Source organism: Gorilla gorilla, chromosome 18 (genome assembly GCF_029281585.2).
Source record: "Gorilla gorilla gorilla isolate KB3781 chromosome 18, NHGRI_mGorGor1-v2.1_pri, whole genome shotgun sequence".
Taxonomy (NCBI): domain Eukaryota; kingdom Metazoa; phylum Chordata; class Mammalia; order Primates; family Hominidae; genus Gorilla; species Gorilla gorilla.
The window spans coordinates 7294828-7311586 of NC_073242.2; the positions used below are offsets into that span (position 1 = coordinate 7294828).

General features: G+C 52.2%; 2 protein-coding genes across 7 annotated transcripts in view; one reads left to right on the forward strand and one right to left on the reverse strand.

The window, feature by feature from the left end:
• The window catches only part of DNASE1 (deoxyribonuclease 1), a 51142-nt gene extending 36796 nt beyond the window's left edge, over positions 1 to 14346 (forward strand). The window contains exons 4-13 of one of the 5 annotated variants that reach the window (XM_055365145.2): positions 2890 to 3203; positions 6500 to 6583; positions 6912 to 7059; positions 7388 to 7476; positions 7641 to 7724; positions 7996 to 8111; positions 8374 to 8486; positions 8562 to 8716; positions 9094 to 9190; positions 9280 to 9467. In XM_055365145.2, coding sequence (XP_055221120.1) covers positions 6913 to 7059; positions 7388 to 7476; positions 7641 to 7724; positions 7996 to 8111; positions 8374 to 8486; positions 8562 to 8716; positions 9094 to 9190; positions 9280 to 9327 — 849 coding nt within the window. In that variant the 5' untranslated portion in view covers positions 2890 to 3203; positions 6500 to 6583; position 6912 and the 3' untranslated portion in view covers positions 9328 to 9467. Of the gene's footprint in view, positions 1 to 2334; positions 6584 to 6911; positions 7060 to 7387; positions 7477 to 7640; positions 7725 to 7995; positions 8112 to 8373; positions 8487 to 8561; positions 8717 to 9093; positions 9242 to 9279; positions 9468 to 14108 lie in introns of those variants that run through there. The other 4 variants (XM_063699969.1, XM_063699970.1, XM_063699971.1 and 1 more) reach the window with 4 other exon arrangements.
• TRAP1 (TNF receptor associated protein 1) overlaps positions 9409 to 16759 on the reverse strand; it is a 59595-nt gene continuing 52244 nt past the window's right edge. For both annotated transcript variants that reach the window (XM_004057095.3, XM_055365140.2), the window contains exons 13-18: positions 15735 to 15920; positions 14887 to 15025; positions 14345 to 14430; positions 13428 to 13573; positions 10165 to 10237; positions 9409 to 9602 (exon numbers count right to left, since the gene is read on the reverse strand). In XM_004057095.3, coding sequence (XP_004057143.1) covers positions 9501 to 9602; positions 10165 to 10237; positions 13428 to 13573; positions 14345 to 14430; positions 14887 to 15025; positions 15735 to 15920 — 732 coding nt within the window. In that variant the 3' untranslated portion in view covers positions 9409 to 9500. The remainder of the gene's footprint in view (positions 9603 to 10164; positions 10238 to 13427; positions 13574 to 14344; positions 14431 to 14886; positions 15026 to 15734; positions 15921 to 16759) is intronic.

A 16759-nucleotide genomic window follows, 5' to 3' on the forward strand; every position in this document is an offset into this window, starting at 1 on the left:
AATTAGCCGGGTGTGGTGGCGGGCGCCTGTAGTCCCAGCTACTTAGGAGGCTGAGGCAGGAGAATGGCATGAACCCCAGAGGTGAAGCTTGCAGAGAATGGTGTGAACCCCAGAGGCAAAGCTCGCGTGAACCCCAGAGGCAGGCTGCAGTGCAGAGCCAAGATCGTGCCACTGCACTCCAGCCTAGAAGACAACGTAGTGAGACCCTGTTCCTAAAATAATTTCTTTAAAAACAAAACATAAGGACCAATAAGAGCCATTACAAACTTAAGAGTTTACTATTAATACTTCCCAGTTATGGGTCAGTGTTCTGCTTTCCCTGATTGCCTCTTACATAATTTGTTACACAAATGTCTGTTTGCATTAATAAAAGATTGGATGTTTTATAGGATCTAAGTAAGGTCCATACATTTTGTTTATGGATATATCTCAAGTTTTATTATCATTTATCATCCATCTCAAAATGTGAACTTTTTTTAACCTATGAGTTCTGCCTCTCTTCTTCTTTTCATTTTGAAATCTATTGATGAGCCTGTCCTTTGCCATCTACGATTTCCCAGTCTGGGTCGTACCGTGTCCCCATGGTGCTGTTGAACATGAGCCTCTGTCCTTGTATTTGCTTTAAGTTGTCATTTAGATCTAGAGGTTTGATCAGATTCAAGATTGTTTTGGCAAGAACTCTCCTAAGTGCTGCTGTGTGTGGTCTTGGATTAGAAGGGACAGAGGCTGTCTTTTGTGATGTTAGCAGCCACTACATCAGGGCTGAGATTAGGGACGGCAAAATGGTGACTTTCAGGTCTAGCATTCCTTCCTCGTGTATTTGCTGGAGTCCACCTATCTAAAGAGAGCCTTCTCGAGCTATGGGTTACTGGGCAGTCCTTTTTGCATAGGAAAGGCAGAACACCGCCTTGATCCTTTGACTTTATTTGCCTTTTTGCAGACCAACAAGTTGAGTTCCTAGCATCCCCCCTAAGGTGGCTGATAATTATTTTATGCCAACATGAACTTATGTACTGAAACACAGTGATATGTTTAATCTGTTGCAATTATTCTTTTCAGTAGCAATTTGTAGAACTGAGAATTTCTTTGTGACAGAACGTTGAAGCAGTGGTGAATGATGAAGGCTAGAAAAGAAGTTATATTCAGTAAAGTAGGAAATCTAACTCAGGCATATGCATTATGTCAGATCAGAAGCTTCATACTTTCTCAGTTGAGAGCACTCTTGATTAAGGTTCAATAATTATTTTAATAGTAAGCCAAAAGAAATCCCTGACAGTGGTGCTGGAGGAGACAGGTTGTGTTTTTTATCTTGTGGCCTGGGTAGCGTCCTGGGACCCTCTGCCCCATCTGAGTCAAGTGTTGTGGGATAAAGGAATCTCTCAGGGCGAGGAGCTTCTTAAGTTAAATCAGTAGAAATTTAGGCAGGACATGGGCCTTCAAATGTGTGAGGAGCTGTATCATTTTATTTCTCAGTGTATTTTCCCCAACTTCTAGTTGATAAAAAAAAATTCTTCAAGAGTTTTCATATGTGGGAGCTAAGGTGGTCTTGTAAAGTTTCAAGTCATCCTTAAATAAAATGGCCCGCCTAAGAACTTGCTCCCGCTAAGTGGCGAAATCACCTGGAGTTGGTTCCTACAAGTTGCGTTTATTCTAGTTTTGTTTGTAAGTAGGTTGTGTGAGTTAATTCATTGATATTTACTATGTCTTTTAAATTAGAAAACATTTGTTATTATGTATGTCCTTTTAGATTTTACCTGCAGCTCATACTTTGAAATCATCAGCCAGTAGTGTCTTACTCTAGCATCGTCTAAATCTGAGCATCATCTGGTGGATTCTTAAATTTCAGTAGAAACCACGAGTTATTAATACATCTTCCACTCAAGTATCAATTTCAGAAGGAAACGTAAATGAATATTCTAAATAAGGCTAATTTGTATTAATCTGCCTTTATGTTTGAGGGAAAAAAAGCTGAGACATTGCATGAAAGATGATGCAGGATATACGCTGATCTTTTGGCCCCATTGAGCTATTTGAACATTGTCCTGTTTATTGTTAGTTTTCTTCATCATTTATTATATGGTCAGTTTTTGAATTCCTGTAATATGAGACCTTATTCTATCTTTTAACTTACTTTTACCTAAAGTTAGTAAGTCCAGATTATATGGTCATTCAAAAAAAAAAAAAAAAAAAAGAAAAAGAAAAGAAAAAGAAATCCCCCACAGTTCCATTTATTAAATAAGTAAACCCCAATAATAAGCATTTGTGTCCTGGCAACTTATAGTGGATGTCTAGAAAAGTAATACGTAAAGAGAAATGTTCATGTTATTTGTTTAGTCATGGGATGTGCCTGTCGAGCACCTCTTCAACTTGGAATCTGATAGAACACCGCCACCCTCATTGCCTCATTTTTCCACGTCGACCTTCACAGTAATTGCTTGTTCAGTGACTGCCGCAACCCAGCCTGGTAGAGAGTGGGAAGATACCCTATAAAGCAAGGTAATGTTAATGTTGAGACCATGAATGGCCTTGAGCAGAGCAGACTATCACTGCTTCTTTCAAAATTCAGGAGGATCTGATGGTGCTCTGTGAGTTCATGGGGGTGCTTCCATGCAGGCTGGAAACCACAGCTGTGCGTCCTTCCCGCTTTCCCTCTTGATCAGTAGAAGGGTACCCTCCCTGGCCTGCACGTCGCTGGGTCACACAACACGGGCTGTGGTTGCACAAAGCCACGGCCACCAGTGTTCCTTTGAGGCCATTTGTTTCCAGCCATGGTGCCTATAGGATTTTTCGTTTATCCTGTAATTTCAGCCAAATCAGAGCATGTGACCTGGCTTAGATGTCAATATAACTGTTGTTATGTGCTCTTTTCCCTTCCTGTGTCTGTGACAGGTTTAATTTAACCTGAGAAGGCTGCAGATCCTCGGGGTTGGTGTAAAAACAGCTCATCCTGATCTGAGAAGGCAGTCAGCTTTTCTCGTCGTTGCCGTTGGCTGCCAGCACCCATTCTCTGTGGATGTGAAAATCCCAGAAGGGCTGGGCTTCCTTCTTGGGCATTCCTCAGGCCTATCCCCAGAGTGGGGCCCAGCATAGGAGGATTGTACCCCAGTCACTCCCCTCATGTGGGGCTTGGACCTACAGCTTGACAGCACCCATGGAATGTTGGCAGAAGCGACAGCAGCCAGCTCCGCCTTGGCCGTAGGGCGGTACGTGTTCTGCTTGTGCCCTGGGAGCCTCCACCTTCCACACTGTGGGAAGAGGGTGCCCAGGGAGCTGTAGTCTCTCCACCCCAGCCCCAGGACGAGGCCCAGGCAGCAGAGCCACCCCAGCAGACCTGGCAGTGTGAGAGAAATGCATGTGTATACACTGAGTTTTCAGGTGGCTGTTACATGGCAGCATTGACTGACACAGACAGAAAAGAGATCCACGAGGGAGAAGTGAGAGTGCTGGAGACTCCACAAGCCACAGGCCGCAGGGGCAGGATGGCTTCTTAGAAGGTGAAATGATTCTTCTGGGAATCTATCAGAGGAAGACATAGAGGCTCCAGACGGTTGAAGGCCCAAGAGTGATCCCAGACAGGCCCCATGTCAGACCAGGCTCCTCCAGGGCTGTGCTGCCCTCACCAAAGCCCGTCCTGAGGGCAGCCACACAGCAGGCAACACTCGCCATTTGTACAAGCGAGGCCCAAGTTCCAGCCTTCCTTCTGGCAGGTAGAGGAAGCAGGGGCACTATGCCTGGGAGCTCCTGAAAGCAGATGGGGCAGCATTTGGTCAAGAGCCAGGAGGGGATGACAGACCAGAGGGGAACCCTTGTCCCACGTCCTGAGCACACATAGGGGGCTGGGCACTTGCTCTGTGAGCTATAATTGGTGTCCCTGTGCCCCGCCGGAAGCTGTACCAGGCAGTTTCTTGGTGGAGGACACTGGCCGCCCTCTAGCCTTACTCCCTTCCCCATGATGGGTCGCTGTCAGATGTGTGTCCAGGAAAGGCAAACACCAAAGGCAGAGGACTAGTCCCTACACCGAATACTCCAGTGGCCTTGCTTGGGGGCTGGGTTTTGACGTGCTGGAGGCTGTCCTAGACTCAGAGATTGAAAACAGGGAAGAACCATTGCTGAAACCTTTGGAAAAGCCTGCAATGGGGCCTCTGGCAGCCTGAGGAGTGGTGGTGTTTCCATCTGGTAGACGCCGTCTCAATAGGAGGGACAGATGAGTGCACCAGTGCTGCCAGCCAGAGGCGTCTGTTGGCGTGTCTTTATGGAATGGGGTGCCAGTCTTGTGGAGGGTGGTTTACCTTCCTGTTTCTAGTCTCCACTGGGCCTGCCTTCTGCTTCATGGCCAGCTGGCCAGACCTAGCACTTTCCTGACTTTCGACCTGGGCCCCTGCTGACTCTTGCTGTTGAGGCCTCCTGCAGACCCCATTTGTATTCATTTCCTGCAGTTCTCATACCTGAATCCCACCTGGACTTCTGCCAAGCCTTCCAGGCCCTCCTCCCCCAGCGGGACCACAGATGCTACGTGCAGGGCTGTCCTTGGAGGGCCATCACAGCCCCTTCCAAGTGGGCAAGACCCAGGGGTGGCTCAAAAGATAGCTGTGCCCTAGCCCTGGAACCTCTGAATGTTGATTTTTGTAGCAAAGAAGGACTTGCAGATGTGAATAAAGGCTGTTGAGATAAGGACATCATCCCTGCTCTCTGGGAGGACCCCAAATGCAGGCGCACAGATCTTCAGAAGAAGAGGCAGAGACTGGGGTGATGCAGCCACAACTAAGGAAGGCCAGGGATTGCTGGCAGCCTGCAGAAACTGGAGGGCAAGGAGCATCCCCCCGGAGCCTCCAGGAGGAGCAAGGTCCTAATGACTCCCTGACTTTAGACGTCCAGTCTCCGGAATTGTGAGAGGATCCATTTCTGTTATTTTAAGCAGCCAAACTTGCGGTAGTTACACCAGTCTCAGGAAATGAATGCAAATGGAAAGTCAAAGATTCCAAGAAATGAGTGGCCGGGTGCGGTGGCTCACACTTGTAATCCCAGCATTTGCGGGAAGATTGCTTGGGCTCAGGACTTGGAGACCTTGTGTCTATGAGAAACTTAAAAAATAGGCTGGGTGCAGTGGCTCACGCCTGTAATCCCAGCACTTTGGGAGGCTGAGGCAGGCAGATCACAAGGTCACGAGTTTGAGACCAGTGTGACCAACATGGTGAAACCCTGTCTCTACTAAAAATACAAAAATTAGCCAGGTGTGGTGGTGCACGCCTGTAATCCCAGCTACTCAGGAGGCTGAGGCAGGAGAATCGCTTGAATCCAGGAAGCAGAGGTTGCAGTGAGCCGAGATAGTATTACTGCACTCCAGCCTGGGCAACAGAGCAAGATTCCGCCTCAAAAAAAAAAAAAAAAAGCTGAGCATGGTAGCATGCACCTGTGGTCCTGGCTACGAGGGAGGATTGCTTGAAGCCAGGAGTTCAAGACCAGTCTGGACAAAAGAGCAAGACCCCATCTCTACCAAAAAAATTTAAAAATTAGCCAGGCATGGTGCTGTACCCATAGTCTTAGCTACTCAGGAGGCTGAGGAGGGAGGATTATCTGAGCCCTGGCGGTCGAGGCTATAATGAGCCATGATTGTGCCACTGCACTCCAGCCTTGGCAACACAGTGTGAGACCCTGTCTCAAAAACAATAAAAACCCAAAACAAAAGAACCAAGAAATTACTGGACCTGAGGCCTGGCCTTTAGCTGCTGCCCTGCCCTTGTGACTGGTCACTCGGGATCCCCTGGGCCTAAACACACAGCCTATTGTCCACCTCAAGAAGGCTCCCCACTGCTCGGCTGGCAGCTGGGGTGGGCTTTGCAGGCCCCACCTGTCCTGGCCCCACGGCGCTGGTGCTGCAGGCCCCCACCACTGCTTGTTCCGAGCTCCCCAGCCTCCTGCAGAGTTGCCTGCACCTGATGGCGATGAATCAGGAAGGCAGGCGTGTCCTGGGCCACAGAGCAGTCATGGCGGTCCAGCCCCCATTTGCAACTTTGGATGTGGCTTTGGCCTCTTACTCCAAAGTGACCTTGGGGCCCTCAGACAAGAGACAGGGAGACTGGAGCCCAGCCCCACCCTCCCGCACATACCTGGCCCATCCCTGCCCTATCTTGGAAAATGGGGGCCACCACACCTGCAGGGGACACAGGATAGGAACCTTTGGCCTTGTTATCAGACATTTTAAAACTAAGTGCAAACATGATTATCAGGTGCAGTTTTTACAGCAGCAACAAATCTGTGCTTACAGAAAGAAACACATGCCAGCAACCCACCTATGCGGAAAGCCACACAGAGCCATTGTTTTCTGCACCCTCAGGTGACGGCTCACATTTGCCCCAGGGAAGGTCACAGCTGCCTGAACTTTTAAAACTCCCCGACACGCACTGCTTGCGCAGGATCCGGAGCCCAGCAGCACTGCCAGGGCCTTGAAGTGCTTCTTCAGAGACCTTTCTTCATAAACTACTTTTTTTTCTTTAAGCAGCAAAAGGAGAAAATTGTCATCAAAGGATATTCCAGATTCTTGACAGCATTCTCATCATCTCTGAGGACATCACCATCATCTCAGGTGAGCACCAGGTGGAGTGCCTCTGGGTGACTGGCCGGTTTGGAGCAGGGAGGGAGGCTTAGAGTCTCATCCTCCAGCAGCGAGTGAGGCGGAGGCTCCAGCGTCCCTCCCGGGCGGGTTTTCTGGTGGATGGAGGAGTGACTCGGGGTCCTCTACATGGTGCCAGCTGTTTGGCTTTCTGGACGTTGTAGGAAAGGGTTTCCCCCGCCTGCGTCCCCCTGACCTTGAGCTCCACCAGCCCCTGCCAGCTGGGCTCCAGAAGGCTGGAGTGCTGTGGCAGGGATGACGTCTCACTTCTGTTATGTCTCTGTGCCCTACGCTCTCCCAGGATGAGGGGCATGAAGCTGCTGGGGGCGCTGCTGGCACTGGCGGCCCTACTGCAGGGGGCTGTGTCCCTGAAGATCGCAGCCTTCAACATCCAGACATTTGGGGAGACCAAGATGTCCAATGCCACCCTCGTCAGCTACATTGTGCAGGTGAGGCCAGGGCAGGCTCTCCCCAAAAGCAGAGGAGCTCTGGAGTCTTGGGCTGGTGGGCAGCGCCAGCCCTGTGGAGCCACAGAGTGTCGGGTGTGGGGTACTGAGCACCATTGCTCCCAGCCCGGTGGAACAGGCTCTTGGCTGTGGACCAAGGTCCTCATCCCTGCTGTGCTGTCCCTGGCTGGCAGCAGGAGCCCAGGCAGAAACATGAGGCTGCGGTTAAACCGAGCAATGCCACGAGCATCAGCTGTGGCTCCCTTTGTGGCGCTGTAGGGTCCCTGGGTGGCACCAGCCCTGCTGAGCACCACTGTGGCCCTGCCCCCAGATCCTGAGCCGCTATGACATCGCCCTGGTCCAGGAGGTCAGAGACAGCCACCTGACTGCCGTGGGGAAGCTGCTGGACAACCTCAATCAGTGGGTGACAGTGGCAGGGTCACAGGAAGGTGACATCTCGTCCACGGCATAGCCTCACTTCACTTGGGCCCCAAGGGTGGGGACCTGGGCACAGCCTCGCTATCGGCAGCCAGAGGGGTCCCCTATGGCCCCCGCCACTGGGACCTTTTGTTTCTTCAATCCAGGGATGCACCAGACACCTATCACTACGTGGTCAGTGAGCCACTGGGACGGAACAGCTATAAGGAGCGCTACCTGTTCGTGTACAGGTGGGTGGTCCAGAAAGCCAGGAAGCCCCTCCCTCACCTGGGAGGGCCCCAACAGAGCAGGGAAGTAGTTTGTCCTATGGCAAGAACCTGAGGCTGCAGAGCAGGGTCCAAGGTGGAGTCAAAACACCCCAAGGTCCCGGACCAATGGGTTGAGCAGGTGCCTGGCTCCCCCGCCCTCCTGTCGCCTGGGACGCGACGCCTGCCTCCTGGGAAGCAGGAGTGGGGCAGCTTCCAGCCTGGGGTCACCTCCTCCTGCCCGGCCTTCCCGCAGGCCTGACCAGGTGTCTGCAGTGGACAGCTACTACTACGATGATGGCTGCGAGCCCTGCGGGAACGACACCTTCAGCCGAGAGCCAGCCATTGTCAGGTTCTTCTCCCGGTTCACAGGTGGGTGCTGCCTGGGCCAGGGTGGGGCTCGGCTTGGCGCTTATGGCCTCCACCCCCTCCTAGGGAACCTGGAATGCCTGTGTCACACACTGCCCTCCCAGTCCCTGGGGCTTGGGTTTTCCATTCAAGTCATTTGGAAAATACCCACCCCCCGGGGGGACTGTCATGATACATAGTTCCAGCTGACATGGTGACTGAACCTGTCCCCAGGGAGTGTGGCTGGCTGCACAGTGTGCCTCACAGGGCATGGCTGTCTCCACAGAGGTCAGGGAGTTTGCCATTGTTCCCCTGCATGCGGCCCCGGGGGACGCAGTAGCCGAGATCGACGCTCTCTATGACGTCTACTTGGATGTCCAAGAGAAATGGGGCTTGGAGGTGAGGCCCTCCCAGGGGCAGTGGGCATCAGCGGCCTCCGCGTGTCCCAGGGCCACAGGCAGCGTTTCCTGGTAGGACGTCATGTTGATGGGCGACTTCAATGCGGGCTGCAGCTATGTGAGACCCTCCCAGTGGTCATCCATCCGCCTGCGGACAAGCCCCACCTTCCAGTGGCTGATCCCTGACAGCGCTGACACCACAGCTACACCCACGCACTGTGCCTATGACAGGTGAGCAGGGCCTCGCGCTTAGGGCAGACTGAGGGCACCTCCAAGGGCAGCCGTGAGTCATAGGTCCGGCTTCAGAAGCCTCGAAGCCTTTGAACACTCACCCAACTGAGCTTCAGTTGATCCACTCAGGGAACAGAATAACAAGAGCCACGATTTTTAGGTTTTTTTGGAAAAGCACGTCTGGGGATAAGAGGAGAGGCAGACACCTAGGCTGTCATGTGGTTTCCACATTGAGGGGCACAGGCCAGGGTGTGCAGTTTTGGGCACCCAAAGACCTGCACTGGCAGGTCCCAGGGCTCTTAGTTTAGTTCCTGCGGGCACTGAGCCAGGCCCATGTGTGAAAGGGGAACCTACTTTCTCTTCCCAACACCCATCAGGATCGTGGTTGCAGGGATGCTGCTCCAAGGCGCCGTTGTTCCCGACTCGGCTCTTCCCTTTAACTTCCAGGCTGCCTATGGCCTGAGTGACCAACTGGTACGTGTCCTCCCTTGCACAGCCACATGAGGATGGGACACAGGAGCTCAGGTAGGCTCAGCCCAGACCCTGTGCCCACTTGCCTGCAGGCCCAAGCCATCAGTGACCACTACCCAGTGGAGGTGATGCTGAAGTGAGCAGCCCCTCCCCACACCAGTTGAACTGCAGGAACAGAGGACCCATCCTGCCACAGGACCCAGAAAAGAAGCCCCACACACTCAGGTTAAGAAATACCTTTAAATTTAGGTAAATAAAGCTCAAGGAGGTGGGGCTGTCATCTGTGGTGTCAGTCCTTCTGGCCCCCTGGCTGTCAGTGTCGCTCCAGGGCCTTGACAAGCAGCTCATTCAAGCGGCCCACCATGGCCCTAGGGTCGTCAACAAGCCCAGCAGCAATCATGGCGTTCTCATATATCTGAAAGGCAATAGGAGAAACCCATTATGAGGGGCACGGGGCACCTTTTCATTTTTTTTTGAGACAGAGTCTCACTGTTGCCCAGGCTGGAGTGCAGAGGCACGATCTCGGCTCACTGCAACCTCAGGTGATCCCCCCCGCCTCCCAAAGTGCTGAGATTACAGGTGTGAGCCACCACGCCTGGCCATTTTTCCGTTTTTAAAACAGAATTTGGCTGGGCACAGTGGCTTACGAGGTCAGGAGATTGAGACCATCCTGGCCAAGATGGTGAAAACCCCATCTCTACTAAAATACAAAACAATTAGCCAGGCGCAGTGGCGCATGCCTGTAGTCCCAGCTACTCAGGAGGCTGAGGCAGGGGAATTGCTGGAACCCGGGAGGCAGAGGTTGTAGTGACCCGAGATCGCGCCACTGCACTCCAGCCTGGCAACAGAGCAACACTCCATCTCAAAAAACAAACAAAAAAACAGGATTTTAGAGGAAACTGCTGTTCCACCCTGAAGGCAGGCTCGCAGTGCTGGTAGCCTGGGTCCATGCAGTCATCCTAAGCTGCTGCACTCACCTGATCCACCAGCAGCTGAGCCAGGCCAGGCTCACTTGCCCGCAGCTGATTCAGCTTCTTGATGAGCACGTGCCTGCAACACAGAACCCACCAGAAAAAGCAGCTCAGTACCACGTGCTGTGACCCTCCCTTCATGTTTAGGGATTATCAGGATATTTAAAAAGAAGCACAGTACGACTGTCTGTAGTTTTTTTAAAGGTATGTTAATGATCATTTATAGATAATATGATTATATACCCAGAAAACCCAAGAGAATCAGGAGTGTCAGTATTAGAAAATGCTGTAAGGTAGCCAAGCTCCAAGACTAATATACACTAAAGGGACAAAAGGAGCTTAGTACGTGAAGACATGCCTTGGTTCCTAGATAAATAATAAAAGAGAAGGGAGGAAGACCCACATGTTGAAACATATTATAGGGCTCTAGTAAATAAAACAGTTTAGGTCTGGAAAGGGGGAAGGCAAACAACTCCATGTAAAGAGGGTGGACACTGAGTGTCTGATGAGGACAGTATTTCACAGAAGAGGGAGGAGACAGATCACTCCATCCAGCAGCACTGGGATAACTGGGAGCCATGCAGAAAACCATTTAGACCAGAGTAAATTCCAGAGGGATCAAAGATGACAAGCACAATTCTAGGGAAGAAATGTTTCATAATCTCAGAAGGGGAAAGCCTTTCCAAGCAAAACCACAAACCCAGAAGCCAAAAAGTAAAGAATGATTGACATATTTGACGTCAGAACAATATTTTTCTGCATAGGAAAAAGCATCATGTAGTATTTAACCTTAACATGAATATTATAATTTTTCACTTAGAAGTCTGATAAAACCGAGGGCTCTGGGGAACTGTAAATTTGTACAACCTCTCCAGAGGACAACTGGAGTCGGGAAAACCACATGTGGATGATGTGCTGAGACTCAGCCATTCCATTTCCTAACTGCATCCCTTTAAACACTTTTTTTTGTAGACAGACTCTCACTCCTTCACCCAGGCTAGAGTGAAATGGCATGATCTTGGCTTACTGCAGCCTCCCGGTTTCAAGAGATTCTCTTGCCTCAGCCTCCCAAGTAACTGGGATTACAGGCACCCACCACCACCCCCAGCTAGTTTTTGTATTTTTAGTAGAGATGAGGTCTCGAACTCCTGACCTCAAGTGATCCACCCGCCTAGGCCTCCCAAAATGTTGGGATTACAGGTGTGAGGCACTGCACCCAACCTAACAGAGGAAACACTTCAAATGCACATCCTCACATTTCTAGTCTATGTAGCTGGAAAAAAAGGACATTCTTAATATGCTAATGTGGAGGTCACCTAGTTACCCTAAGGGAGAAAAGCAAGGCAAGGACCCACTGCACAGCAAGTTCCCCCTAGGAAGCCCACGGGCGCAGCTGCCCACAAGTGCACATAATCTCTGCAGAAATACAAAAGCCCTAATGCTGGCTGCACTGGGGACACAGGTAGGAGAAAATTTTCCCCTATAAGCAGTTTTGAATTCTGAACTATGTGGACAGAACACCAAATTTTAAAACAAATAAAAGTGAAGCTGGCTGGGCACAGTGGCTTTCGCCTGTAATCCCAGCACTTTGGGAGGCCAAGGCTGCAGTGAGCTCTGATGGCGCCACTGGTACACTCCAGCCTAGGTGACAGAGCAAGACCCTGTCTCCAAAAGTGAAGTGTCCTTTGGCAATAGACAGAAACGAGCACTTCTGCAGCTATCTATCTTAGAAAACTAGTTTGGCACCAAAACTAGTTAAAGTGACCTGGTGTCCGCCTCACTGAGCTGCTCCAGCTAGAGGCACAGGCATTCTGGCGCTGCTGTGCACTGACAGCCATAAGCCAAGTCAGCCTTTCCCCAAGAGTGCCACGGCTAGGAAAATGCATCTCCCTCACCTCCAGTATAATTTTAAAAGTTATGGTTGTAAAATGACAAAAGAAAAAAACTAGACATGTATTAAAGAACAAAACAAAAACTGGCTGGGGGTGGTGGCCCACACTTGTAATCCCAGCACTTCGTTGTAATCCCAGCACTTCAGGAGGCAGAAGTTGCAGTGAGCTGAGATCGCCCCACTGCACTCCAACCTGGGGGACAGAGTGAGACCCTGTCTCAAAAATTAAAATACTACTTAGGCTACATTGTGGGGGGGTGGTAAGTCTATGGATTTTGATTTTCTTTTTGCTGTTTTCTATTTTTGGTAACTTGTTTATGTAACTTCATTTTTTTAAAAATTGCTACATACAAAATTTCCCCCAAAAAAGAAACTTCATATACAAGTTAGAAAATGAAATTTTAAAATACCCAATAAGACACATCAAAGAATAATTCTTAAGAATAATTCTTTAAAAATGGTACCAGAACCCTACAGAGAATGTAAGGTACCAAAGGATGTTAAACACCTAAATAGATCACATTCATGGGTGCAAAGAAGTGATACTGTAAAAAGAAAGAAACGTAGGAGCAATGAATTCATGACTCTGCAAAGATTTCTTAAGATCCCAAAAAAGCATCTAACAAAAACGTAAATGTTCTATTAAGAATACCTACTCATCAAAAGATACCTAAAGGCAGGTGAAAAGACATTTACAACAGATAAAGGGCATATAAAGAACAGCAGGAAGAAACGAGGGAAATCTTACGGCTCAGCCACTGTCCGGGCTGGGGGTTCTCAGTGCACCCTGGAAGCAGCTCCCACCACCAGGGCCACAGAGAAACCCACACAAGCCCCAGACACATGGACAAGAATACTCAGAGCAACCTGGCTCTCCACAACTTCTGACCAAGAACCACCGGAGGCCCAGCAGAGCAGAACGGAGGAGTCTGCTGTGCCAAGGTGGGTTTCTGCAGCGGACATTATTCGGCTATGAAAATGAACTTGTGGCAGCCCCTCTGCACGGGCAACCCTCATGCCAAGTGAGCAACGTGAGACTTCAGCAAACACCAAGATCCACGTACAAAGCTCAAAACAGGCAAAACTGAGCAGGTCCAGGACATGCACAGGTGGCAAAGCCATAAAGCAAAACGAGGACATGGTCACAGGTTGGGATGTGGCTAACCTCCCAGGCGACACCTGGGGATGGCAAGGGGCTGGCCAGGTTCCATTTCACATGAGTGCAGCCTAAACTGCATACAGCTCCTTATAGTTAGTTACCCACATGTCCACAGGCCTCACGCACTTTTTTTCTGTGTCACATTGCACAACAAAAGAACACCACACACAGGATTCTGGGGAATCCCGCAGGCTGGAAGGGCCAGGAGTGTGGCCTCACCTGGGATTGATCTCCAGCGTGGGCTGCAGGAGCTGTGCGCGCTCCTCCTGGGTCTTGGCCAGCTGCTGCATGCGCAGGAAGTGGCGGGCAGCCCCCATCTCCAGCACGGTGACCATGGCAGGGTGGGTGTCCAGTCGGAGGGTCACCTGTGAGCAAAGCCCGGGGTTGAGGGTGATAGAGGTTCCCAATGTGAGAGGGCTGGGGGCTGGCAGGATCTTACCAGGCAAGATCTTAACCAGGGGTGAAGGTCACCCAGACCACGAGGTAGCAGGCGGGGTCTCAAGGACTCCCCTGGACCAACGCTGCTCCCTCCCCATTACCCGCTAACCTGTGGGCCCTGAGCTGATGCCCCATGCAAAGATACTGTGCCCGAGGGGCTCCACCACCCTGGTGCCCCACTGCTGCCTCCAGGAGCTGCCTGAATCCATCATCCTCTGCTCCACGCCAGCCCACCCTGCATGAGGCCCCTCCTCCAAGTGACCATGCATGGGATGCTCATTTCTCACTCTGAGCTAGACAGGTTGGCGGGGGGAGTCTTAGCTCTCTGAAGCCCACCCAAAACCCCCGACTAAGAACCCAAGTGAGCATGTGAGCTCCTGAGGGCTGGGGTAGCATGTCCCTTCTTTGGAACCCCCATGTCCTCAGCCACCACAGCTCCCACTCGGTATGCTGGCTTTTCAGTTCTCAGTTCACACCTGCTCTGGAGCAGGGCTGGGAGGAAGACACTGCCTTCCTGCCTCAGCGGCACTCCCGGGCAACACGTGCCGAGCAGGGACCCACAGGGTCTCCACCTGACACCATGGGCTTCTGCTGCTGCTGGAAGGACACCCACCGGGCCAGGTACTGGGAGCCACCAGCTGGCCAGCCTGTTAGGGACACTGCGGCCAAGCGGTGGTCCATCCCCGGGAAAGCCTCACCTTCACATTGGTGACACGCGACCCCAGCACATTTCTCATCCAGGCCATGAGCTCCTCCGTCTCCTTCTCTGATAGGCACTCGGCGGCTGCGGAAGAGCAGGCGACAGGGAGCTCAGGCCTGCACCCCCATTCCCCGGCTTCCGTGGGGGCCATGCAGCATGCTGCCAGCTCCCACCTCCTCTCCCACCAGGATAGAGACACAAGCTAGCAAGATGCTTTTCATCTAAAAGTAAAACCTCAAAGGATGCTTCCGGTTGCCTGAGGCCCATACAACTTGGTTAGGGCTTTAAAAAAATACACAGCCTCTCAAGAAGCTGGGCCAGCTTCAGAAGCCACCGTGGCAGGAGCAGTGGACAGACCCCTGATATCTAAACCAGGAGGCACCTTCCTCCAGTCACCAGGGTGCTACCACAAGGCTCTTCTCGGGGGTGGCTGAGCCCAGGTCGACTGACGAAAACCCAAAGGAAGCCCTCGCTGCAGGGCAGGAGAGGCGTGCAGGGAGTGGAAACCGGCCCCACGCCTAGAGAGCAGGGGATGCCGACCTGGGGACCTGTCCTCAAACTTCTCCTCCTTGTAGTGATCCACGACTATGTCCGTCTCCACAGAGATCAGCTTCTTCTTGTCAAACTCACGAAGGTGCAGCAGGGTGAGCTCATCAAACTGCTCAAAGCAGAAGAGAACCTGCAGGTGGCCAAGAGCAGCTCCATCAGGCCCCGGGGGCCTCCAGCCACCACAGAAGAAAGGATGTGGGCGGCAGGAGGGCTGGGGGAGCCAAGCAGGCCACACTGGGGAACACCGGGGCAGTTGGGGTTCCTAGGCCTGCATGACACTTACTGCGACACCTGGGTCTGAGGAAGGCTCTGACTGCCTTCAAGGCAGAAGCACTCCACTCATAAAGAAATCCACATGTGGCTGAGTGCAGTGGCTCATGCCTGTAATCCCAGCACTTTGGGAGGCCAAAGCAGGCAGATCACGAGGTCAGGAGTTCGAGACCAACATGGTGAAATGCCGTCTCTACTAAAAATACAAAAATTTGCTGGGTGTGGTGGTGTGCACCTGTAGTCCCAGCTACTCAGGAGGCTGAGGCAGGAGAATGACCTGAACCCAGGAGGCGGAAGTTGCAGTGAGCCAAGAACGCACCACTGCACTCTAGCCTGGGCGAGAGAGCAACACTCCGTCTCAAAAAAACAAAAAACAAACAAAAAAAACCACGTGACCTCCAAGTGAGAAACAGCCGTCACAGTCGGTCCGGCCTGTGTGCCCGTGACCCTGACTCACTGTGCAGCCCTGCCCGGAGTCTTCGGCAGGTTCACCCAGCACAGAGCTGAGAAGGTCAAGACCCTCCCCAGGATGCAGCCCCGGGAGCCCGCCCCACCCACCGCTCACCCACCTCTGTGTCTTTCTTCTTCATGGCCTCATAGTAGGGTGAGTGCTCTGCCAGGTGACGGTTGGGGGCGCACAGGTAGTAGATGTTGCGGGTGCCGGCCCGCATGCGGCTGGCATATTCTGAGAGGCTGGTTAGCTGCCCGGAGGGCAGCACTGAGGACTCGTAGCGCAGCAGCTTTGCTATGTCCTCCTAGAAGGGACGGGGCAGGTCACCACTTACTCCAGGCCCATGGGCTCAATGTTGCCCAACTAGCTGGGCACAAACCCTCCGATGCCCATGGCCTCCTGGCACTCCAGGCTGGCCCTGACCCGAGGGACGGTAGTGGACTCGGGGGTTGTCCGAGACCAGGCCTTGCTCTGCCCATCAGGCCCCTTTTGGGAGCTCTGGGGGCTTAGGAAGCACCTCCTGCCCCAGATGGCCCAGGGGCTCTCCAGGGAGCTATGCGCACCACGCCCTGGGTAGGGGACCCCACCCAACAGCAGAGCCCGGCCTGGACCCAGCGTCTTCCCTCTGCCCTCAGTGACAGAGTCAGTCTCTGGTGGGCACACGGACACGGGTGAAGTCCACAGTTCCCGGCCCTCCTCACAGCTGGCTATGGCAGAGACTGGCTTTGGCCAGTGGGTTTCAGTGGGATTTGGAGAAGGGCCCTTAGGGGAGGGGTTTGCTCTCCTCCCCATCAGCTGAACGCAGCTGTGACCTCTAGAGCTCATGGGAGCTGCAGCTGGAAGGACGCAGGGGGAAAACAGAAAGAGGGAAAAGCAAGGAGCTGGACACCCAACCAGCAGGGCCCAGGCCACCCCTGCTAACATGGTGGGTGTGCACTGATAAGACATGTCACACGTGCACACCTACAAAGACCTAGAAGTGTCTCTGACTCTTACCTGTGTGCTGTTAACTCAAATGAAGATAAATGAGAATGAAGAGGCCTGTGTCAGAAGCTGCCTAAGTCGGCAAACAACCAGAACACAGCCTCCTTGGGACCCCACACACGTGGTCACCCTCCTCCTGCTGCTGGGGAGAAGGGACAC